This window comes from Geotrypetes seraphini, chromosome 6 (genome assembly GCF_902459505.1).
Source record: "Geotrypetes seraphini chromosome 6, aGeoSer1.1, whole genome shotgun sequence".
NCBI lineage: Eukaryota > Metazoa > Chordata > Amphibia > Gymnophiona > Dermophiidae > Geotrypetes > Geotrypetes seraphini.
This window is the reverse complement of record NC_047089.1, coordinates 110,702,473-110,729,923: the sequence shown is the minus strand read 5'-3', so window position 1 is coordinate 110,729,923 and position 27,451 is coordinate 110,702,473. Positions and strand designations below refer to the sequence as shown.

At 43.6% G+C, this 27,451-nt stretch overlaps 1 protein-coding gene across 7 annotated transcripts in view; it reads left to right on the top strand.

Annotated features, from left to right (window-relative positions):
- Window positions 1–27,451, top strand: part of RGN (regucalcin) — a 677,053-nt gene that overhangs the window by 48,013 nt on the left and 601,589 nt on the right. Inside the window, exon 1 of one of the 7 annotated variants that reach the window (XM_033948728.1) lies at window positions 16,212–16,284. The exons of 2 other annotated variants lie outside the window; for them this stretch is intronic. Coding sequence is in view for 3 of the 5 variants with exons in the window: in XM_033948733.1 (XP_033804624.1) it covers window positions 20,950–20,970 (21 nt within the window). In the remaining 2 variants the exon portion in view is untranslated. Of the gene's footprint in view, window positions 1–16,211; window positions 16,285–16,396; window positions 16,417–20,909; window positions 20,971–27,451 lie in introns of those variants that run through there. 4 more of the 7 variants (XM_033948731.1, XM_033948733.1, XM_033948732.1 and 1 more) reach the window with 4 other exon arrangements.

The window sequence follows — 27,451 nt, the reverse complement described above, 5'->3', positions numbered from 1 at the left end:
GCACCGGTCCATGGACCGGTGGTTGAAGAACACTGGTATAGAGGATCACATTTCCACTTTGCATATCTACTCAGGGAAGACAGCTCTAGCTTCGGCCCACGAAGAAGCCACACATCTAGAAGAACACGCCTGGATGGAAACAGGAGACTGTTTCCCATAAGGAATGTAGGCTGACAAAGGGCCTCATAAATTTATCTAGAAATCGAGGCATTAGCAGCAGGAACACGTCACTGGATAGAATATGTCAACCCAATCAAATAATCAGATAGACAAACTAATTTGTGACCACCAAATAGCGAATAAGCATACCGTGCATATCCAGGATCCTCAAAACATAATCTTGAATGTTTGAACCAGTAGGCTGAGAAACATGTTATAGTATAGTATGTTACAGTATAGTATAGTATATTATAGTATGTTATAGTATAGTATAGTATGTTATAGTATGGTATAGTATAGTATAGTATGGTATGGTATGGTATGGTATGGTATGGTATGGTATGGTATAGTATAGTATAGTATAGTATAGTATGTTATAGTATAGTATGTTACAGTATAGTATAGTATGTTATAGTATGTTATAGTATGTTATAGTATGGTATAGTATAGTATAGTATGGTATGGTATGGTATGGCATAGTATAGTATAGTATAGTATGGTATAGTATAGTATGGTATGGTATGGTATAGTATGTTATGTTATGTTATAGTATGGTATAGTATAGTATATTATCCCAGGACAAGCAGGCAGCATATTCTTAACACATGGGTGACGTCACCGACGGAGCCCTCGGTACGGACCTTTTTAACTAGAAGTTTCTAGTTGGCCGCACCGCGCGTGCGCGAGTGCCTTCCCGCCCGACGGAGGAGTGCGTGGTCCCCAGTTTCTTCGTTTCCGCGGAGCGAAGAAGACGCGTGTGTTTTTTCAACGGCCGTTGAAACCACTTTTTTGCCTTCCCGCTCGCGCTTTTTTCCTTATTTTTTCTCTCTTTACCTTCGGGTTTATTTTTCTTTGATTTGCAAAAAAAAAAAAAAACAAACTTTGCTTTTTCGCCTTTTTTCTTTCGTTTTTGCCCCGGCGGGGCCTGTTGCCAATATACAGGCCTCGGGCTTCGATTTTGCGGAGGCTATCTTCCCCTTCATGCCCCCGCAGGTCGGTTTTAAGAAGTGCCAGCGGTGTGCACGCCCGATCTCCATAACTGACCCACACAATTGGTGTTTGCAGTGTCTGGGTCCGGAGCATCGGGCGGACTCCTGCACCCGCTGTGCCACTCTTCAAAAGAGAACCCTTAAAAACCGAAGAATTCAACAAACTCTTCTCTTCGGCACCGAGTCGGCGATGGACTCCTCACCTTCAACGGCGGTACCTCAAAAATCGGCACCGTCGACCTCGACACTGACCGACACCACATCGGTGTCGCTGGCGCCAGGTAAGCCGGCTAAGAAGCCTTCCTCTTCCCTCGAGCGCCCTCCAGCTACGGTGGCGACACCGTCCCTACCGGCATCGCACCGGTCCCGCAAACGCTCCGCCCCGATCTCGGTGAGTGCCTCGTCATCGGCCTCCTCATCGCCGGGGCGTGGAGCGGCATCCAAGGAACCGAAGAAAAAGAAAGCGGTTCCGATGCCACCCCTAGATGACCGTATCTCGGCCATCTTAAAGGCTCAACTCCAGGAGCAGTTGAAGAAACAACTTGAACAACTGTTGCCCACTATCCTGGCGCCGCTCCTTCCGGTACCAGACCGGCCTGAGCCCCGTACCGAGCCCCCGGTGTCCACCCCTTCGGTACCGGTGAACACCTCCATGCCGATCCTTTCGGCCCAACAACTTCATGGCGATCCGGTGGTTCATTCTCAGACCACACTGGATCCTCCTCGGCACCAGGCGGTACGGCATTCTTCTCGGGACCGAGATCGACGCCGGTCGTCCTCCCCTGGTACCGTTTCGGTGCGCTCTGGAAAGTCTTTGTCCAAGACTCGCCATACCGCGCCCTCCACCCCGGTGTCTCGACATGCACCAGAGGTCAGGGACCCTGACTTATGGGAGGAAACTCCTCTCGGTACCGAGGAGGATCCCTCCTCATCTGATGAGGAACCATCGGCACCCGATGCCACCTCTAAACCAGAGCAGTCCTCATTTTCTAAATTTCTAAGAGAAATGTCTGCTGCCCTGTCCCTTCCACTAGAATCTGACTCAAAGAAGTCTCAAGCCTTTCTAGAGGCTTTAGACTTTGAGCAGCCTCCTAAGGAGTTCCTCAAGCTTCCCGTGCATGACATCCTGCGGGAAACATTTTACAAAAACTTGGAAAGTCCCCTCACGGTACCGGGAGCCCCCCGTAAGCTGGACAACCTTTACCGTGTCATCCCTATTCCTGGATTCGACAAATCTCAATTGCCCCATGAGTCCCTTCTGGTTGAATCCACCTTAAAAAAGACTCAGGGCTCCAGTGTCTATGCCTCTACCCCTCCTGGCAGAGAAGGTAAGACCATGGACAAGTTTGGCAAGAGGCTTTACCAGAATGCCATGCTTGCAAACAGGGCAAACAACTATTCCTTCCATTTTTCCTTCTATCTGAAACATTTGGTCCAACAACTGTCTGCCCTCCAGAAGTACCTTCCTGAGCGCAAGGTCCCGCTATTCTAACAACACATCTCTGGCCTTCTCCAAATGCGCAAGTATATGGTTCGCTCGATATACGACTCCTTCGAGCTCACCTCTCGGGCCTCTGCCATGGCCGTAGCCATGCGTCGCTTGGCCTGGCTCAGAGTCTCCGACCTGGACATCAACCACCAGGATCGTCTGGCCAACGCCCCCTGTCTCGGGGATGAACTTTTTGGAGAGTCGCTGGATTCCACCACCCAGAAACTCTCTGCCCATGAGACCAGGTGGGACACCCTGATCAAGCCGAAAAAGAAGGCTCCGCCTGCCCGACCCTATCGGCCTCAAACATCTTATCAACGGAGGTTCTCAGCCAGACCACTCAACCCGCCTCCCCAGCAATCTCGGCGACCCCGTCAACAGCAACATCATGCCCAGGCTCGATCTCAGGCCACTCAACCCTCTAAGCCTCCTCAGCCTGCTAAACAATCTCAGCCCTTTTGACTCTTCTCTCCAGGGCATAGCCAGTCATCCACCCTTGCTACCTCTTCCACAGCCCATCGGGGGTCGTCTCACCATTTTCTCCAGCCGTTGGGAAGTCATCACGTCGGACCAATGGGTCCTCAACATCATCCGCCACGGCTACTCTCTCAACTTCCAGACTCTGCCTCCGGACAACCTTCCCGTAGAGTCTGCTTCACACTCATCTCAAACCCCCCTCCTCCTGAGGGAGGTTCAATCCCTCCTCCTTCTCAATGCCATCGAAGAAGTACCTCCAGATCAAAGGGGTCAGGGATTCTACTCCTGCTACTTCCTGGTTCCCAAAAAGACGGGAGACCTCCGTCCCATTCTCGATCTAAGGGACCTCAACAAGTGTCTGGTCAAGGAGAAGTTCAGAATGCTCTCCCTTGCCACGCTTTACCCTCTTCTTTCTCAACACGACTGGCTATGTTCCCTGGACCTCAAAGAGGCCTACACTCACATCTCCATCAATCAGAATTCTCGCCGCTACCTGCGGTTCCAGGTACTGCACCACCACTATCAGTACAAGGTGCTACCGTTCGGCCTCGCTTCCTCACCCAGGGTCTTCACCAAGTGCCTTATAGTGGTAGCGGCCTTCCTCAGGTCTCACAACCTCCAGGTGTTCCCCTACTTGGACGATTGGTTGGTGAAAGCACCTTCATCTCAACTCGTGCTACAAGCCACTCATCACACCATCTCTCTCCTCCACCTCCTGGGGTTCGAGATCAACTACCCCAAGTCGCACCTGCTTCCCACCCAGCGACTTCAATTCATTGGAGCAGTTCTGGACACCACGCTAATGAGGGCCTTTCTCCCCTCCGATCGCCAGCGGACCCTGCTCCATCTCTGCCGTCAGGTACTCATGCACCCCTCCATTCCTGCCCGACAGATGATGGTCCTACTGGGTCACATGGCCTCGACGGTGCATGTCCTTCCTCTGGCACGTCTCCACCTTTGTACGCCTCAGTGGACTCTCGCCAACCAATGGTCACAGACTACGGATCTTCTTTCTCATCCCATCTCTGTGACATCATCTCTTCAGCAATCTCTCCAATGGTGGTTGAACTCCTCAAATCTTTCCAGGGGTCTACTTTTTCATCTGCCCCCCCACTCTATGATCATCACCACAGATGCGTCCCCCTACGCGTGGGGAGCTCACCTAGGAGATCTACGCACCCAGGGACTTTGGACCCCACAGGAGCGTCGTCATCACATCAATTTCCTGGAACTCAGAGCCATGTTCTACGCCCTCAAGGCTTTCCAACATCTTCTCTGCCCTCAAGTCCTCCTCCTGTGCACAGACAATCAAGTCGCCATGTACTACATAAACAAGCAAGGCGGCACCGGATCTCGCCCCCTTTGTTTGGAGGCTCTGCGCATCTGGACCTGGGCCACGGACCGCAATCTCTTTCTCAGGGCGGTCTATATCCAGGGCGAACAGAACTCTCTGGCCGACAATCTCAGCCGCATCCTTCAACCTCACGAGTGGACATTGGACCCTCCGACTCTGCTCTCCATCTTTGCTCGATGGGGCACTACGCAGGTGGACCTCTTTGCAGCACCTCACAATCATCAGCTGCCCCAATTCTGCTCCAGACTCTTCTCTCCTCACCGTCTGGCCCCGGATGCATTCCTGCTCGATTGGAGGGATCGGTTCCTGTATGCCTTCCCTCCACTTCCTCTGATGTTGCGGACCTTGTCCAAACTCCGCAAAGACCACGCCACCATGATTCTTATCGCACCTCGGTGGCCTCGCCAACACTGGTTCTCACTCCTGCTCCAACTCAGCTCCAGGGAACCCATTCTACTTCCTGTGTTTCCTACTCTACTTACGCAACAGCATCAGTCTCTACTACATCCCAATCTGTCTTCGCTCCACCTGACAGCTTGGTTTCTCTCGGGCTGACCTCTCCGGAGAATCTATCTCAACCGGTCCGCCTCATTTTGGACGCCTCCAGGAAACCGGCCACTCTCCAATGTTACCATCAGAAGTGGACCAGATTTTCCTCCTGGTGTCTCCGGCATCATCAGGAACCCACCTCCTTAGCGGTGGAAACTGTCTTGGAATATTTGCTCTCACTGTCCAATGCTGGCCTCAAAACTACCTCCATCAGAGTCCACCTCAGTGCCATCACTGCGTTTCATGAGCCTATTCTCGGAAAACCCCTCACGGCTCATCCTCTGGTTTCCAGATTTATGAGAGGACTCTTCAATATCAAACCGCCTCTCAAGCCTCCTCCTGTCGTCTGGGACCTGAATGTGGTTCTCTCAGCTCTCATGAAACCTCCGTTTGAGCCTCTTGCCACAACTTCGCTCAGGCTTCTTACCTGGAAGGTGCTTTTCCTAATTGCCATCACCTCTGCCAGGAGGGTTAGCGAATTGCATGCACTGGTTGCCGACCCACCTTTCACTGTTTTTCACCATGACAAGGTTGTTCTGCGTACCCACCCTAAATTCCTTCCCAAGGTGGTCTCAGCTTTTCACCTCAACCAGTCCATTGTGCTGCCCGTCTTCTTCCCTAAGCCTCACTCGCATCCTGGGGAACAGGCGTTGCACACGCTGGATTGTAAGCGTGCCCTTGCTTACTATCTTGATCGTACCAGAGCTCACCGAACATCCCCTCAGCTCTTTTTGTCTTTCGACCCCAACCGTTTGGGTCGTCCTGTCTCCAAACGGACACTTTCAAATTGGCTTGCTGCCTGTATTGCTTTCTGCTACGCTCGGGCCGGTCTCTCACTGGAAGGAACTGTCACGGCCCACAGAGTCCGAGCTATGGCTGCTTCCGTAGCTTTCCTCCGCTCCACGCCCATCGAGGAAATCTGCAAGGCGGCCACTTGGTCCTCAGTTCACACATTCACTACCCACTACTGTCTGGATGCGTTCTCCAGACGGGATGGACACTTCGGCCAATCTGTGTTACAAAATTTATTTTCCTAATGGCCAACCATCCCACCTCCCTCTTTGTTAGCTTGGAGGTCACCCATGTGTTAAGAATATGCTGCCTGCTTGTCCTGGGATAAAGCACAGTTACTTACCGTAACAGGTGTTATCCAGGGACAGCAGGCAGATATTCTTACGTCCCACCCACCTCCCCGGGTTGGCTTCTTAGCTGGCTTATACTAACTGGGGACCACGCACTCCTCCGTCGGGCGGGAAGGCACTCGCGCACGCGCGGTGCGGCCAACTAGAAACTTCTAGTTAAAAAGGTCCGTACCGAGGGCTCCGTCGGTGACGTCACCCATGTGTTAAGAATATCTGCCTGCTGTCCCTGGATAACACCTGTTACGGTAAGTAACTGTGCTGTATGTTATGTTATGGTATGGTATAGTATGTTATGTTATGGTATGGTATGGTATGGTATGTTATAATATGTTATAGTATGTTATAGTATAGTATAGTATGTTATGTTATAGTATAGTACAGTATGCTATAGTATGTTATAGTATGTTACAGTATAGTATAGTATGTTATGTATAGTATGTTATGTTATGGTATAGTATAGTATGTTATGGTATGGTATGGTATAGTATAGTATAGTATGTTATGGTATGGTATGTTATAGTATGTTATAGTATGGTATAGTATAGTATGGTATGGTATGGTATGGTATAGTATAGTATGTTATGTTATGTTATATTATGTTATGGTATAGTATGTTATGTTATGGTATAGTATAGTATAGTATGTTATGTTATAGTATAGTATAGTATAATATAGTATGTTATAGTATAGTATAGTATGTTATGTTATAGTATAGTATAGTACAGTATAGTATGTTATGTTATCTTATCTTATCTTTTCTTATGTTATAGTATAGTATAGTATGTTATAGTATGTTATAGTATAGCATAGTATAGCATAGTATAGTATAGTATGTTATAGTATGTTATGGTATAGTATAGTATAGTATGGTATAGTATAGTATAGTATGTTATGTTATGTTATGTTATAATATATATGTTATGTTATAGTATAGTATGTTATGTTATGTTATAGTATAGTATGTTATGTTATGGTATGGTATAGTATAGTATAGTATAGTATGTTATGTTATGTTATGGTATAGTATAATATATATGTTATGTTATAGTATAGTATAGTATGTTATAGTATGTTTTAGTATGTTATAGTATGTTACAGTATGTTATAGTATGTTACAGTATGTTATAGTATAGTATAGCATAGTATAGTATAGTATGTTACGTTATAGTATAGTATGTTACAGTATAGTATAATATGTTATAGTATGTTATAGTATGGTATAGTATGGTATAGTATAGTATGGTATGGTATAGTATGGTATGGTATGGTATAGTATGTTATGGTATGGTATGGTATGTTATGTTATAGTATAGTATAGTATAGTATAATATATATGTTATGTTATAGTATAGTATGTTACTATAACATACTATAACATACTATAACATGCTATAACATACTATAACATACTATGTTATAGTATGTTATAGTATGTTATAGTATGTTATAGTATGTTATAGTATAGTATAGCATAGTATAGCATAGTATAGTATAGTATGTTATGTTATAGTATAGTATGTTACAGTATAGTATAGTATATTATAGTATGTTATAGTATAGTATAGTATGTTATAGTATAGTATAGTATAGTATAGTATGGTATGGTATAGTATAGTATGGTATGGTATAGTATGGTATAGTATAGTATGGTATGGTATAGTATGTTATGTTATGTTATGGTATGGTATGTTATGTTATGTTATGTTATAGTATAGTATGTTATGTTATAGTATAGTATAGTATGTTATGTTATGTTATCTTATCTTTTCTTATGTTATAGTATAGTATAGTATGTTATAGTATGTTATAGTATAGCATAGTATAGCATAGTATGTTATGTTATAGTATAGTATGTTACAGTATAGTATAGTATGTTATAGTATAGTATGTTATGTTATAGTATAGTATGTTATAGTATGTTATAGTATGTTATAGTATGTTATAGTATGTTATAGTATGTTACAGTATGTTACAGTATAGTATAGCATAGTATAGTATAGTATGTTATGTTATAGTATAGTATGTTACAGTATAGTATAGTATGTTATAGTATGTTATAGTATAGTATAGTATGTTATAGTATGTTATAGTATGGTATAGTATAGTATGGTATGGTATAGTATAGTATAGTTATACATAACATACTATACTATACTATACTATACTGTAACATACTATAACATAACATAACATACTATACTATACTATACTATAACATACTATAACATATTATAACATACTATAACATACTATAACATACTATACTATACTATACTATGCTATACCATACCGTACCATACTATACTATACTATACTATACTATACCATACCATACCATACCATACCATACCATACTATACTATACCATACCATACCATACCATACTATACCATACCTACCATACCATACTATACTATACTATACTATACCATACTATAATATACTATAACATACTATAACATACTATACTATACTATACTATACTATAACATAACATATATATTATACTATACTATAACATAACATAACATACTATACTATACTATAACATAACATAACATACTATACTATAACATAACATAACACTATACTATAACATAACATATATACTATAACATAACATAACATAACATACTATACTATACTATACTATACCATAACATAACATAACATACTATAACATACTATAACATAACATAACATAACATAACATACCATACCATACCATACCATACCATACCATACTATACCATACCATACCATACTATACTATACTATACCATACTATAACATACTATAACATACTATAATATAATGTACTATAACATACTATACTATACTGTAACATACTATACTATAACATAACATACTATACTATACTATACTATACTATACCATACCATACTATACAATACTATACTATACCATACCATACTATACTATACTATACTATACCATACTATAACATACTATAATATACTATAATATACTATACTATACTGTAACATACTATAACATAACATAACATATTATACTATGCTATACTATACTATAACATACTATAACATACTGTAACATACTATAACATACTAAAACATAACATACTATACTATAACATACTATACTATACTATACCATACTATAACATACTATACTATACTATAACATACTATAACGTACTATATTATACTGTAACATACTATACTATAACATACTATACTATAACATAACATACTATACTATACTATGCTATACTATACTATAACATACTATAACATACTATAACATAACATACTATACTATACCATACCATACCATACCATACTATATTATACTATACTATACTATACCATACTATAACATACTATAACATACCATACCATAACATACTATACTATACTATACCATACCATACCATACCATAACATACTATACTATACCATAACATAACATAACATACTATACTATACTGTAACATACTATAACATACTATAGCATACTGTACTATACTATAACATAACATACTATACTATACTATAACATACTATAACATACTATAACATACTATACTATGCTATACCATACCATACTATAACATAACATAACATACCATACCATACTATACTATACTATACCATACTATACTATAACATACTATAACATACTATACTATACTATAACATACTATAATATACTATACTATACTGTAACATACTATACTATAACATAACATACTATACTATACTATACTATACTATACTATAACATACTATAACATACTATAACATAACATAACATAACATAACATAACATACTATACTATACCATACCATACCATACCATACTATACTATACCATACTATAACATACTATACTATAACATACTATAACATACTATACTATAACATACTATAACATACTATACTATACTGTAACATACTATACTATAACATACTATAACATACTATACTATACTGTAACATACTATACTATAACATAACATACTATACTATACTATGCTATATTATACTATAACATACTGTAACATACTATAACATACTATAACATAACATATATATTATACTATACTATAACATAACATAACATACTATACTATACTATACTATAACATAACATAACATACTATACTATAACATAACATATATAACATAACATAACATACTATACTATACTATACTATACTATACTATAACATAACATACTATACTATACTATACTATACTATACTATAACATAACATAACATAACATACTATAACATATTATACAAGCACACGTAGTTCCTAATCAACATGGAAACCATGCGCAAGGAAATCCCAGTCTCTGAGATTCAGAGGAACGGTTAAGAACATAAGAATTGCCGCTGCTGGGTCAGACCAGTGGTCCATTGTGCCCAGCAGTCCATTCACACGGCAGCCCTTAGGTCAAAGACCAGTGCCCTAACTGAGACTAGCCATACCTGCGTATGTTGTGGTTCAGCAGGAACTTGTCTAACTTTGTCTTGAATCCCTGGAGGGTTTTTTTTCATATAACAGCCTCCGGAAGAGCGTTCCAGTTTTCTACCACTGTCTGGGTGAAGAGGAACTTCCTTACATTTGTACGGAATCTGTCCCCTTTTAACTTTAGAGAGTGCCCTCGCGTTCTCTCTACCTTGGAGAGGGTGAACAACCTGTCCTTATCTACCAAGTCTATTCCCTTCATTATCTTGAATGTTTCGATCATGTTCCCTCTCAGTCTCCTCTTTTCAAAGGAGAAGAGACCCAGTTTCTCTAATCTCTCACTGCATTGCATTGCAAGAAAAAGCCTGAAGTCGGGAGACACGGCTCGCTGATGGAACAGAAATCAAAATAAAAACATCTGGAGTGTCAAGGCCAAGAGGGAAGCATCCTGAAAGAGCTCAAAGAAAGTCTTGGAAAGACTATACAGCACCAGGGTGAGGTCCCAGAAAGGAAACAGTAGAGAAATCAGTGGTCCAATGTGAAGAGTCTTGTCAGAAATCAGGCCACGTCAGGGCCAAAGATGAAGGACGACCTCAGGAATGAAAATAAGAGTACCCAGCTACATGGACCCAAATGGATAATGCAGAGAGGCCTTGATCAAGACCACCTTGGAGAAAGACCAGTATCAGCGAAAGGGAGTGGATTACGGATCTGTTTGGTCTTGAGAGCACCAGTGCTGCAAAGTTTGCCACACCATAGTGGAAGCAGATATAGCAGCCAATGACTTAGACAAAAGAGTGCCAAGGACCACATCCAATGAGCCCCTGTGGTCTAAAACTGCACACTCAGAGCCATGTCGTAAGAACAAAGCAACCCAGGTACTCCTCACAGACTGAATCCTGCGGAAGAAGGTCAGGATGAATGCTCGACAGAAGACCTCAACCCTAGCAAAGACACATAAGATTTGCATATCATGGCCTGCGAGGCCAGTCTTGAGCCACCAGAACGACACAGCCCAGAGGATCAGCAATCCATCATAAGACTCAGATCATGGGCCAAGGAGGAAAGACACACAGGAGGATTTCCTGAGGCCATGGCTACATCAGAGCATCGAAGTCCTCTCTTCTGAGCTTGGACCTTCAACTGAAAAATTGAGCTGCTTCCATGTATTTTACCATGGCCATGAGGTTGAAGTCGGACTGACCCCAGCCCCGCACAATGATTCAGCACTCCTCTGGAGCCAGCACCCATTCACCCTGAACCAAGGGCTGTCTTCTGAGGAAGTCAGCCTGAACGATGTCGACTCCTGCCCTGAGCTAGAAAATTTGCTGCTGGTATCTCCCTGGCAATTGACATAGGCCACTGCCGTTGCTATAATACCCCCCCTTGTACCTTTTTTTTGGAAAAACATAATACCCCCCCCTTGTACCTATAACATACTATACTATACTGTAACATACTATACTATAACATAACATACTATACTATACTATGTTATACTATACTATAACATACTATAACATACTATACTATACTAAACTATACCATAACATAAGATAACATAACATAACATAACATACTATACTATACTATACCATAACATAACATACTATACTATACTATACCATAACATAACATAACATACTATACTATAGCATACTATACTATACTATGCTATACTATACTATAACATACTATAACTATACTATAACATACTGTACTATACTATGACATACTATGACATACTATAACATACTGTACTATACTATAACATACTATAACATACTGTACTATACTATAACATACTATAACATACTATACTATACTATGCTATACTATAACATACTATAACATACTATAACATAGCTATACTATAACATAACATAACATACTATACTATACTGTACTATACTATACTATACTATAACATAACATAACATAACATACTATACTATACTATGTTATACTATACTATAACATACTATAACATACTATACTATACTAAACTATACCATAACATAAGATAAGATAACATAACATAACATACTATACTATACTATACTATACTATAGTATACTATACTATACTATACCATAACATAACATAACATAACATACTATACTATAACATACTGTACTATACTATAGCATACTATAACATAAAATACTATACTATACTATGCTATACTATACTATAACATACTATAACATACTATAACTATACTATAACATACTGTACTATACTATGACATACTATAACATACTGTACTATACTATAACATACTATAACATACTGTACTATACTATAACATACTATAACATACTATAACATACTATACTATACTATGCTATACTATACTATACTATAACATAGCTATACTATAACATAACATAACATAACATACTATACTATACTATACTGTACTATACTATACTATACTATAACATAACATAACATAACATACTATACTATAACATACTATACTATACTATACTATACCATACTATAACATACTATACTATACTATAACATACTATAACGTACTATACTATTCTGTAACATACTATACTATAACATACTATACTATAACATAACATACTATACTATACTATACCATAACATAAGATATGATAAGATAACATAACATAACATACTATACTATACTATACTATACTATAACATAACATAACATACTATACTATAACATAACATACTATACTATACTATACTATACTATACCATAACATAACATAACATAACATACTATACTATACTATACTATACCATAACATAACATAACATACTATAACATACTGTACTATACTATAACATACTATAACATACTATAACCTACTATAACATACTATAACATACTGTACTATACTATAACATACTATAACATACTATAACATACTATACTATACTATAACATACTATACTATGACATACTATGACATACTATAACATACTACTGAGTAGGTGTTTTCAAGATTTGTTGGCATCGCCTCACTCAATGTCTAGGAATATGGCTCATGTGGTGCTTCTACCTAAACCCGGAAAGGATCCTGAACAGGTAGACTTTTATAGACCTATTTTGGTGTTAGACCAGAATGCTAAACTATTAGCAGCTATCATGGTGAGCAGGTTGAATGTTTTTCTCCCTGACATCATACATACAGATCAAGTAGGTTTTGTTCTCAGAAGATACCAGCAGGTATCTCCATGAATCTTCTCAAAGCCTTAATGGAACTACATGAGCATAAGGGCAAGGGGGTATTGTTGGCCATAGGGCCATAGCCCGTTCTCAGGCTACAAGTGAATCCAGATCTTCTTTCCAGTGTTCATTGAAGAATCAGATCGCTTTGCTCTTATGGCATGGCTCTTGAACATGAAGAGTTAGAATGCAAAGTCTCAGCATATGCTAAAGATTTTCCAACACTGGTGCACCCATGAACATGTGGAGTCGTTTTCAGCTCTGATTTCTGTGGTGATGGCTTTCCTCCAAGCCGGCCTTGAAAAGTTAGTCACTGTGGCTTCCCTTCGAGTCCAAGTCACAGAACTGTCTTGTTTCAGGGCTCGGGAACGCAGATCTACTCTGGTGCCTCATTCAGACATAGCCAGATTTTTGAAGAATGCACTGCGCATCAGAACTCCAGACAAAGTCCCGTTCCCTTCATGGGATCTAAACATAGTTCTGAGGGGTCTCAGCCAAGCTCCGTTCAAGCCACTGAAGGAGGTTTCACTGATGGATTTGATGCTCAAGAAAGACAGTTTTCCTGGTAGCTGTGACCTCGGCAAAATGATTCTCGGAACTCCAGGCTCTTTCTTGTAGGGAGCCTTTCCTTAAATTATCTGACACTGGAGTCTCTTTGTACACTATTCCTTCCTTCCTACCGAAAGGGTTTCAGTTTTTCATATCAATCAGGAAGTCTGATTGCCAGTGTTCTAGTTCATAGGTTCCAAGAAACAGGTCCGGATTTTGAAGAAGTTGGATATGAGAAGAGTTCTTCTTCGATATCTGGAGGTCACTATCAAGTTTAGGCTCTCTGACCATCTTTTTGTGCTGATTCATCCAGCTAAATGAGGTGTGCCAGCTTCCAAGGCCATGATTTCCAGGTGGATCCATGGGACCATTTCATAAGTATACACTGTTTGTGGGAAACTGTCCTTTGTTTCTGTTAAGGTGCATTTGACCAGAAGTGTGGCTTTGTCGTGGACCAAAGCTAGGATGAGCTCTCCACTGGAGCATTGTAGGGTGGCAACTTGGTCCATTCTACACACGTTTGCTAAGTTTTACAGAGTGGATATGGCAGCGAGTAAGGACTCAGTAAGGACACAGTCATCCAGCCCTAGTTTTCTGGACTGTTTTTGTTCATCCCGCTAGTCCAAAATGACACACCTATTGTACTGGAAAAAGAGATTAGTTTCTTACCTTGCTAATATCTTTTCCAGTAGATAGGTGTCATTCTGGATGCCCGCCTTGTCATCATCTTATATCTACCCTGCCCCGCAATAATGATAAACAACTACAAACAGTACAAAACACAGTCCTGAGACTAATCTATTCAGTAAGAAAACACAACCACATCACCGAGGCATACCTCAACTTACACTGGCTCCCAATTCAAGCAAGAATACTATTTAAATTCTATTGTATTATTTAAATCCATAAATGGTGACAGCCCAGCCTACTTGAACAACGCCTAATCCAAACTACCACAACCAGACACAGGAGAACCCAGATACCATTCACATATCCTCCAATCAGAGACATCAAAAGGAAAAAACTGCCTGCCTACTGTCTCATTCTGATTGTTTTTCTCCAAGTCTGTAGCTTGGATGTCAGTCCTTTGGGTTATGAAGAATAGTATATTTCTAGTGTCTGTAGGGGTGATTAACCTGAGCTCCACTGATGCTTCTGTTTGCAATATTGTTGTTGTTGGATTATTCTTAGCTTATATCTTATTTGAGTAGAACAGATTTGTTGGGGATGATTCACCTACTTTTGGTAGAGCTCTTGCTTGCTTGGGGACTAACTAGGTGGAAGTAGAGCTCTCAGTGAAGTAGGAGGGTTACAGAAAAAATCCGGAGTAGTTTCCTTCTGCAGAGACTCATGGCCTGGGGGAGATAACTTGCTTGTCCAGAATGACACACCTATCTACTGGAAAAGATATTAGCAAGGTAAGAACCTAATCTCCTTTTTCTACCTTTAGTTACATGGGCACCTGTCTGAGTATTGGCCTATTCCTGGAAACTTTCAGCAGCCATGCAAAAGTCTGGATATTGAGTGCTGGTTTTTGGATTAGACCCAGCATTGAATATTTGAGTCATATACTGTCTGCAGTGGTCAGCGCCTTAAACATTAACTACTACTGGTTGAATATTGGGTCCTGTGTTGTTAGTTGGGCAACCTTAGCTGTACTGCTTATCATATATTCTCATGGAAAATGCTGAGGAAAGCCTTTCCTGTGATAATCAGAGCCTGCTGCTTGCATCATATCAGACATTCTTTGTTAACAAATTAACATTAATGGACATGTAAGTTAAATAAACAGGTTTGCAGAAGTTAAATATTACAGATCCAGTACAAAACTACAACTCCTGCTGAACTTGTTGACAGTGTGCCTTTACCTCAGCAGAGAAACCCAAACATAATTTTGTGGCAGGTAGGCAATATATTGGGGGGGGGGGGAGGGGTTCTTTTCATGTGCATTATTTGTTTTAATAAAAATTTAAGCAATATTACTTATTTTTAGGTTTCTTTTTGAAAACAGGACTCAACAAATCTCTGGTGCCAGGTATCATGTCTCTTTTATTCAGATCATGTGTTGGTCCTAGTTTTTTGAGACTCAAGACTGTGAGACTAGCACTAGAGTTTAGATACTGTATTGTTTAAACTCACTGACAGCTACACAGTGCTCAACTGAAGGAAATGGCCATTCTGGCAGTAAAGACATCACTGGGGTAGCAATAACAAGAAGGTGAAATTGAAGATGTTGCTGAAATTGAAAATGTTGCTGATTAGCTAGGAAATGATTGACTGGGTTGGGTTGAGGAAGAGAATGATTGACTGGAGGGGTTGAGAATAGGAAAATGTTGGGAACATAGCAGAGGATTAAAAGAAAGAAAGAGACTACTAGAGCAAAGGAATAAGAGAACTGATGGTGTCTCAAAAAGACCCTGAAAGTTTTTTTCCCCCCTCCATAGGCATAAGAATGTCAAAACAACCTTAGTATGGCTTGTGATCAGTGTTCTCAAGGGCTTCATTGAATCCTCAGCTGTGATGCTGTCTTTCTTTGTGTATGCAAGCCTGAAAGACACTATTTGTTTCTGGTGAAATACTGTGTAACAGAATTTCTTCAGAATTTCACAGTCATGCACAGAACCTTCTTCCTCAATAGTGGGTGTTGTTTCAATGGGTTGCGGCAGTAGCAGCAGCAATTCACACATGTTGCTTGCCGCCAACCCAGAAGTCTGTCCTCTACTGTGGAGAGGCTTCCGGGTTAGTGGAAATTGCTACCATGATCCATTGAAGCAAGGCCTTAGGGAGGGAAAATTGTCAGTGGGGGAGGGAAGGGAAGGAAGAAAAGATGCTGCACATGGGGGGAAAGAGGGGAGAGAAAAAGAAGGAGTGTTGACATAGTATGGAGGAGAGGAAGGGAGAGATGCAACAAAGAAGTGAAGGGTGAGAAAGGGAGAAATCTTGTATATGGGATTGAGGGGCGTGAAAGATGCATGGAGAGGGGAGAAAGAGAAATGTGGGACATAGGGGCGGTGGGGAGGAAGAGAGACTGCACAGGGAGAGAGGAAGAAATGTTTCACATAATGATGGATGGGAAGAAATAAGAGATTCTTCATGGGGGGTACAGATGTTTGACCCAGGGCACAAGATGGGGGGGGGGAGAGAGAGAGAGAGAGAGAATGGACAGTGGGAAAGAAACAGGAATGTTGAATATTGTAGTGGAAAGGAGAGAATGCTGCATGGAGGGAGGGGAAGAGATGCAGGGGAGGGAGAGACAGATGTTAGATGAGAGGGAGGAAGTGATATACAAGAGGTGGAAGGGACAAAGAGGGAGATGTTGGATCCAGGAACAGAAGGGGGTAATGGAGAGATGCCTGACAATGGAATAAATCTTAGCCACACTTGCAGATTACAAATAATTCAAAATACTGCAGTTTAATTTCTTTATATTGAAAAAAAAAATATGATCATGTTTCCCCTCTATTGAAATCTGAACCTGGTTCCCTATCTCTTTTTGTATCCCATTTAAAATCAATACTGATGTTCATCAGGTACATTACTCTGGTCAATATCGGTTTCTATTTGACAGTCTTATTCCTTGCTTACCTAGCAGGTCCCTTCATTCATGCAGACAAACCTTGTTTGTCTTTCTATCAGTCAGGTAAATCAGTTTTGAAAATACATATCAACTCTGCTTCAGTGTTCTAGCTCGTACAATCTGGAATGGTCTTCCAATCCACATCTGATTTGAATTGTCCCTCCCAAACTGAAATCAGCAGTAAAACCTTATTATTTCCAACAGGCATTCCAACATTCCTGAATGGGGCACTTACCTTGGCATGATGGGTGATAGTCGTGTTCACAGTATCCAGCAAAGTCTTCCTCATGTATCTGCTTTTCAGATAGTGTTTATTATTACTGGATTATAACTTAGTCCTCGTAATTTACCTGCCCACCCCTTTTGTCTCTGTCCCATATATTTTATTAATTAATTTTTATTTTAAACTGTTTTGAACATTTTGCTTGATATTGCTGTTTAGCAAAATAAATTTATACATAATACTTCTAAGCTTTAGTGCTCTAGTCTGTGTCTATGCTGCTGCCTGTTAAAATCAGGCTAAGCTATCATCATAGAACAGATGAGACCTATTATTAAGTTAATGCCTCTTATTTTATTTGCCTGGCCATTGGTCAGAGGCAGAGGGAAGTTTAGAGGGCAGTAGAGAAAGAAAGAAGGGCAGTGGCACACAGAGAATGAAATACATAGTATGGTTGGGTCTTAGAATGACAAGAGCAAACAAATGGAAGAGAAAAGGGGAAGTTCGTAGGGGCAGGAAGGGGGTGGTATACAGACTAGAGGGGAGAGTTTGAGCTTAGAAAGAGGACAAGAGGGAAGCGAGACAGAAAGACTAGAGTGAGGGAAAAAAAGGGAAAGAGGGGATGGTAGGCAAAGTATTGGCAAAGACTTTAGGAAAACCTGTCTTGGGGCAGCTCATGGAATACGTGGAAGATAATAAAATTTTCCACTTTCAGCAATCTGGTTTCAGAAGTCACCATAATACAGAATCCCTTTTGCTAGATTAGAGAATGACACGGCGACTGTTTCCCAAAGTAAGCCGCGGCTAACTCACAGGAACGTGAGAAAAAAATTGGCTGTTTGCCGCAGGTATGGGGACAAGGCTTTTTTACCACCCTGAAGAGCGGTAAATGGTCTTGTCCCCACAGTAAAAGATCTGCTGCGAGTTACCTCCCTTCCCACCCGTCCTGGCCAGTAGCCCCCCTTGTGATCATGGGTCTAGCAGCCATCCTCACGATTGTGAGTCCAGCAGCCCCTTCCCTCTCTAATGTGGGTCCAACAACCCCCCCTCCTCACATCCTCCCTTCCTCGCTCCTGATTGCTGGTCAAAAACGGCCAAAATAAAAAACCCTATGACTCCCCTGGGTTGGCCCCTTTGTGCCTCCTGGGATGGGCCTACCAGCCTCTTAGAAGCTTCATCAATGAAGAAGCAACATCACACACAGGACTGCTCTTCCAGCCGAGTCCCTCCTTCCGATGAGGGGGGCTGTTGGACCCATAATAGGGAGGGAGAAAGGCTGCTGGACTCACGAGGTGGGCTTCTAGACCAGCTGGAGCTGAAGGGAAGGGAGACAGCAGCTGGATCTGGTCTAGGGATTGAGGGGAAGGGAAAAAGGTACTGAGTCCATGTGGTGGGTGGACTGGAGCTGAAAGGAAGGGAAAGGTGCCAGACTCATACCTGGGCACTAAAGGGAGGGGATAGATGTGTTGGACCCATAGGAAAGGGCTAGAGGGAAGGGAGAGAGTTGCAGGACCTTCAGGGAGGAAGAGCAAGAAGGGAAGGGAAAGAGAAAAGTTGAACCAAGGGGATGAAGGAAGTGAGTGAAATATTGAACATAGCGGAGGAAGGAAAGAGAAAGTGTGAGAGACACATTGGTGTAAAGGAGTAAGAGAGGGAAGAAGCTGGACTCAGGGAGATATACAAAAAGAGGGGAGACAGTGAGCGTAGATGAGAGCATAGAAACAGGGACAAAAAGGAGAATGCTGCATGAGGTGGTATATGGACACAGAGGGGTAATGCTAGACAAGGGAGGGTATATTGATGGCTAAACATGGGGGAGAATAAGAACGCAGAAGGAAGATGCTGGACGGGGGCATAGAAATATATAGGAGTGATACGGTACACTGGGGGAGGGGATCAGATTAGTGAGATGATGAAGGCAGGGAGATGGGCACAGGAAAGGGACATAGAGAAGAGAGATGCTGAACATGGGGAACAATACATACACAGACCTTAGCTAGAACTTCAACAGAATGAGACTTGGGAGTGATCATCAGCGCAGACATGAAAACTGCTGATCATGTGGAGAAGGCTTCATCTAAGGCAAGACAGTTGTTAGGTTGCATCCGCAGGAGTTTCGTCAGCCGGAAGCCTGAAGTCATAATGCCATTATACAGAACCATGGTGAGACCTCATTTGGAATACTGTGTGCAATTCTGGAGGCCACACTACCGAAAAGATGTGCTGAGAGTAGAGTCGGTGCAACGGATGGCCATCAGGATGGTCTCGGGGCTCAAGGATCTATCGTACGAGAAAAGGCTGAAAAATTTGCGGCTGTACTCACTCAAGGAACGTAGGGAGAGAGGAGACATGATCGAGACATTTAAGTATATTACCGGCCGTATCGAGATGGAAGAAGAGATTCTCTTTCTCAAAGGACCCTCAGCCACAAGAGGTTATCCGCTCAAACTCAGGGGCGGGAAATTTCATGGCAACACCAGGAAATATTTCTTCACTGAGAGAGTGGTTGATCCTTGGAACGAGCTCCCAGTGCAGGTGATCGAGGCAAACATCGTGCAAGAATTTAAGAGCAAATGGGATGCCCATGTGGGATCCCTTAGAGGGTTAAGCCAAGGGAACCTGTCACCAGGAATGGGATCCCTAGGATAGTAGACTTGGGGGTGGGTCAGTAGAGTGGGCAGACCTGATGGGCTATGGCCTTTATCTGCCGTTATTTTCTATGTTTCTAGATAGAAGATGGATGGTGAGCATGGAGAAAGAAGAAATGTAAAATGGTTAGGAGACCCTGGCAGGTGAGTTAAGAGAAGACAAAAGAAACAGAGACTAGCGCCTGAGACCAACGTACTCCAAGGATTGCCATTATCCCCAACACTCTTCAATCTCTACATTGCATCCCTCGGCACCTACCTAGACAAAATAGGCTTAACCTCCTATAGCTATGCAGATAACATCACCATTCCTTTTGATCAGCCAGCGCCTACCATAACAGACATTCTACACAGAACTCTAGAAAGACCACAAACTAAAACTGAACCCAGCCAAAACAAAATTCATACTTCTCGAAAAAAGTAAAACCCAAACCATAACAAACCTAGTAATAAACTCAATCACATACCCCATTCAACCCACTCTAAAACTTCTGGGAATGACGATAGACAGATGCTGCACCATGCAACCACAAATAAACAAACAAAACAGAAATAATTTGCGGTTATGAGAAACTTAAGGCAAGTTTGAAAATTCTTTGACAGAAAACAATTCCAACTCATGGTTCAGTTCCTAGTCATAGGTCTCTTTGACTACTGCAACATCCTCTATCTCCCCTGCCCCGCAACAATGATAAAACAACTATAAACAGTACAAAGCACAGCCCTGAGACTAATCTCTCGAGGACCGGAATTGCCTACCCCTGACCTAAAGCAAGTCTGAAAATTATTTGACAGAAAACAATTGAAGCTCATAGTCCAGTCCCTAGTCCTAGGTCTCCTTGACTACTGCAACATCTTATATCTACCCTGCCCTGCAATAATGATAAAACAACTACAAACAGTACAAAACACAGTCCTGAGACTAATCTATTCAGTAAGAAAACACAACCAGAAGAGGAAGTGACGTCATCGCCACGGATGGGAGCTTGAACTGAGAGCTCCTGTTCGGGCCGGCGAAATAACTATCATTTCGGTGTGAAAACGGCGCAAATTTTTGTTCCCGGGGGTTGGTGAGGTGTGTGAAGTCGCAGCAATCACTATGGCAACGCGAAAAAAGTTGCCCGGCGACAAACCCGGCCAGCGCACGATGGAACAAGCGCTGAGCCGGGCTACACGTGGCAGCATGGGCCCTGAGATGTGCAGCGGGGAGGCGGCAAAATTGAGCGGGGCCCTGGCGGCTGTGGCTGACATGGTGGCGGACCCGGTACTGGAGAGTTCACTGATGGACCCGCTTACTAAAGCGGATATGCAGCGATGGATCGCAGAGGTAAAATCTGAAATATCTGCGGTGGCGGTGCAGGTTCGGGAGGCGGTGCAGGAGTTGCGCACTGACCTGGTGGAGGTGGGCACGAGGGTCGAGGTGGTGGAGATGCGCATGGATAGCTGTGAGGACAGGGTAACCGGAATGCAGAGATCACTGGAGACGGTGTCTGCGGATTACCAACTTCTTCAGGATAAGGTTGAGGACCTGGAGAACCGCACCCGGCGTAACAATTTGAGGGTGCGGGGCCTGCCAGACCTGCCTGAATTTAAGGATGTTCGTGCTACTACAATCAAGCTGATCAGGTGGCTCCTGCAAGACGACACATTGGAGCCGGGACTGGAGCGGGCTCATCGTGCGCTGGGACCCCGGACACTGGATCAACCGAAAGATATAGTGCTGTGTCTTCAGAGCTTTGTCCTTAAAGAGCGGATTTTCCGCAGAGCCCGGGAGATGGGCACGGTCACCTGGGAGGGTCACCGGCTGGAGTTCTATCAGGATCTGGCTGCTGGCACACTCCAGAAACGGCGGGCGTTCAGGGAAGTGACCAAGGCTTTGCAGCGCGGCAATATGCGCTATCGTTGGACTTACCCTTTTGGAGTTGTTATTACCATCAACGGAGTTCACACCAGAGTTACCACAGTTCGAGAGGCTCGTGGGCTGCTACAACAAGCGGGTATTGAGGTCCCTGAGGAGGCTGTTCCGGCGGGAGGTGTAGTGCCTGGCCAGGGTGGGCGTCCTTCTACCTCCCGCTGGCAACAAGTGGAAAATGGATCCCGGAGCGGGAGGGGTGGCTGAGGGGGTGGACCCCCTCTTCGGGCCGCCGCTTCGTCCTCAAGTGCTCCCCCCTGAGAGCTGACTGAATGTACTTGCCTTTTTCCTGTTTCCACTGCCAGTTTCATGTCTCGGTGGGGAGTCTTTAGACTCCCCTCCGGGGGAATGGACAGTTGAGTCTTACCCCTTGGGAGAGTGTTGTGTGGGGGTTATACACTACCTGGTTTGGGACGAGGGGGGAGGGGGAAGTTGAAGGTTTTCGGTTTGTGTTGAATGGGGGGTAGTGCAGTGTGGGGGAGGGGAGAGTGTAAATGGTGACATGGGAGCTTGAGGGATTGGTGGGTTGGGTGTGGGGGATTCTTGTACACACTGTTTTTGATAGTTGATGTTTGAGTGTGGGATATGTGTAAGGGGCCATGGAGATGGTTCACTTCTTTGTATGTTGGTGGGAGATCTGAGGACTCTCACTGTGGGGGAGGGGGGGGTGGGGAGGGATAGGGGGGAGGGGGGAAGGGGGGACATATCTGTTGGGGTTGGGTTTGCATTGTCATTATTTTATTTGGAATATGGGGGTGTTTAAACTAGTCTCTTATAATATTAGGGGTCTCATTTCTCCCAACAAGAGAAGGGCCTTCTATAGGGAATTGCTCCGTTTGAGGGCTGATGTCTGCTTTGTCCAGGAAACACATTTACTGCAGTCCCATGAATCCTTGGCTGGAGATCACAGGTTCCCGCAGGCCTTCTGGGCTTCCCGGGTGGGCACTTCTAAGAGGGGTGGGGTGGGAATTCTTATTCGTAAGGGGATCCGTTGTGAGGTACGTAGGGTGGTGCGGGATCCTCAGGGCAGATACATTATGCTGGAGGCTCTGATTGAGGGGGTCTTATACTCCCTGGTAAATATCTATGCCCCTAATGAGGGTCAGGGGACCTTCTTTCGTGAGTTGGTCCCTCGGATTCTCAAGTTTAAGGGGGGAGCCCTGGTTTTTGGTTGGGATTTTAATCTTACAGTGACCCCTCATTTGGATAACTCAGGGAGGGCGGATCATTATGGGAGAAGGGATCGTAAACTGTTGCGGGAGGCATTGGCCAATCTGAATGTGGTGGACTGCTGGAGGTGGCTGCGTCCTTCGGTTAAGGACTATACTTACTTTTCGGGGATACACTCCTCATATTCTAGAATTGATTATGTTTTTGTGGAGCGGGGACTACTCCGGAGGGTGGAGTCCGCGGGGATTGAGTCACTTACGTGGTCGGACCATGCCCACTTACGTGGTCGGACCATGAAATCGTGGTTGCGATTTCAGGGGGTGGGTGGAGGCTCGGGACGGAAATTTTGGCGTCTTAATGATAGTCTTTTAGATGACCCAGAGGTGGGAACGCAGATCGAAGGGTGGATACAAGAATATCTGGATGTAAATGTGGAGTGTGGAGCTTCATTGGAAGCGGTTTGGGAGGGGTTAAAGGCCACCCTTAGAGGCAGATTAATAGCCCTGGCGTCGGCCCGACAGCGTAAGCGGCGGGAGGATGCAGCAGGCCTGTTGACTGTGATTGGTAGGTTGGAGAGTTTGCATAAGCGTTCTCCTTGGAGTGTGGAATTGCGGGAGCGCTTGTTTCAGGCCCGTAGGGATCTCCAGGCTTTAGACTTGGACAGATTACACTATAGCTTACAGCTCCTCCAACAGAGATACTTTGAGTTCTCTAATAAAGCTAGTCATCTGGTAGCACATCGTCTTAGGGTGCGACAGACGCGCAACCAGATCTCTTCACTCCGGGCGACTTCTGGGGAGGTGTTACAGACTGAGGATGCTATCCGTGCCCGGTTTGTGGAATATTATTCTCAACTTTATACCCTGGAAGATCCAGGGCCCTCGCGGGACCAGGATGCTTACTTGACTTCAGCAGAGTTGCCCCAGATTGCACAGGCTGATGGGGCGCGGTTGGACCGCCCTCTTACATTGCTTGAGGCTCGTAGTGCGCTGCGCTCTATGAAGCTTGGTAAATCGCCTGGGTTGGACGGTTTTACTGTTCGGTACTACAAACGTTTTCAAGATCTGCTACTGCCTCCTTTATTGCGTTTTCTTAACTCTTTACAAGGGAATAGTATCCTACCTTACTTCATGCGCTTGGCGGGAGTGACGGTGTTAGCTAAGGAGGGGAAGGATCCCCTCCAATGTGCTTCCTACAGGCCGATATCCTTGCTGGGGGTTGATACTAAGATCTTCACGCGAATTTTAGCGGACCGATTGATGAGTTGGATCCCTCGGCTGATCCATCCAGATCAGTCGGGCTTTGTGGTAGGCAGACAGGTAGGTGATAATACTCGTAGGGTCTATAACTTATATGATAGGGCTAGGGGGGGGCGAGAAACGGTGTTTTTATCTATCGATGCTGAAAAGGCATTCGATAGGGTAGCTTGGCCCTTTTTATTTCAGGTCCTAGAGTCGGTGGGGTTGGGCCCACGAATGCGGGACTGGATTCGGGTCCTGTATAGTAGACCTTTAAGCTGCATCAAGGTGAATGGTGGTTATTCGGAGACTTTCTCTCTGGCAAGGGGCACACGTCAGGGGTGCCCGCTTTCCCCGCTCCTTTTTGCTTTGACGGTAGAGCCCCTGGCGCAGCGGGTGCGGATGAACCAGGATATTAAGGGGGTTACGGTGCCGGGAGGGGATTTTAAGCTGGCCTTGTTTGCGGATGATATTCTGTTCACGGTGGAAGAACCTGCGACCTCCTTGCCAGCTATATTGCGGGAGTTGGATATTTATGGTGGGGTGTCGGGCTTTCGGGTTAATGTTGGTAAATCTGAGCTCCTCAACATTAACTTGCCTGCGGACCGGGTGTCCTATCTCCGAGACCGATATCCGTTTCGGTGGGTTCAGCGTTCTTTGCGATATCTCGGTGTTTATTTTGGACCGCCGGGAGTGGATTTATATGACCTTAACTTTCCCCCTCTCTTTCGTCGTATTCGCCAAGATTTGCTTAATTGGAAAGATCTGTATTTCTCTTGGTTGGGCCGGGTGGCCATCGTGAAGATGATGATTTTGCCTCGTTTGTTGTTTTTATTCCAAGTATTGCCTCTTTGGGTGGGTAGAAAAACGTTAAAGGGGGTTCAAAGGCATATCTTTAATTTTATTTGGGCTGGTAGGCGGCCAAGGGTGAGTAGGAAGGTTCTATGTATGGGGAGAGGGGATGGGGGGCTGGGGGTCCCAGATGTGGTGAAATATTATCAGGCTGCTCAGCTGCGCGCCCTTTTAGAATGGCAGACGCAGACGCCGAAACCGTGGGTGGAAATTGAGCAAAATTTAAGTGAGGGGGTGCCTTTGTTACATAGGCCGTGGGTGCCTGGTAGGGCGCAACTAGTAGGGGGGGGTATCTTCAGTAGTGACTTCCTTGAGGGTATGGAATCAGACCTGAGCTTGTTTACTGGGGAGTAGGCGACATTCATGGTATACTCTGTTGAGATACAACCCTGACTTTCCACCGGGAAGGGATGGGGGAGTGTTTGCAGACTGGGAGTCACGAGGTTTGGTATGTGTGGGACAGTTGTGGGACCCGGTCAGGGGAGGTGTTAGACCCTTTGCAGACCTCAGGGGTAAGTTTGGGTTTGGGATAAGGGATCTGTTCCCCTACCTACAGGTATTACATTATATTAGGACCTCGGGTCTTCTGGGAGACTTGAGGGGTGGTAAGATGCCCTTTGAGCTGCTATTGGGTCCTGTGCTTCGGAGGGGAGCTCTCTCTGCAATATATAGGTGCCTTAACGGTAGGGGGGCTCCCCTTCCCTACATGAGGGCCTGGGAAGAGGATTGTGGTTCGGCTATTTCCTGGGATACTTGGGGTGACATATGGGCGGAGATCTCCTCGGCGGGGATTGCTGCTCTGCTGATCGAGAATGGTTACAAGGTCCTCTTTCGGTGGTACTATACCCCTCAGGTCGTGGCTCGTTGGCGGGGAGGTGCGAGTGTTCTGTGTTGGAGGGGCTGTGGGGAAGTGGGTACCTATTTTCATATGTGGTGGCAGTGTGGGCAGGTGTGTGGATTCTGGACTGAGGTCTTTGATCGGGTGTCCCGGATCTTAGATGTCCAGATACCGGCCGATTGGCGACATGCCTTGTTGTTTTGGCATCAATTGGAACTGGCTGGGGGTGACTCTTTGTTTTGTAAGTTGGGATTCACTGCTGCTCGATTGGCCATTGCCTCTTTGTGGAATCAGGAGCTCTCTCCCACGTGGGCCCTGGTGGAGCAACGTTTGCTTAATTGGCAGAACCTTTATTACTTAACGGCCTTGCGGCATGGTAAACTCCATGGCTATGCTCATGTGTGGCGCAACTTTCGGGCTTCTGTGGGGGTCTGTGGTAGGGGTGGTCAGGGGATTTGAGTTGGCCTTGGGGTTGGAATAGATGGGCGATGATTGGGGGGATCCCATAACCATATTCCTTTTTAATTTTTGGTATCTGTTTGGAATTGACTATCTCTCAACCATATTGAGAGCTGTAGGTATTGTGTTTTGTCCCTGGGGGGTGGGAGGGGGATA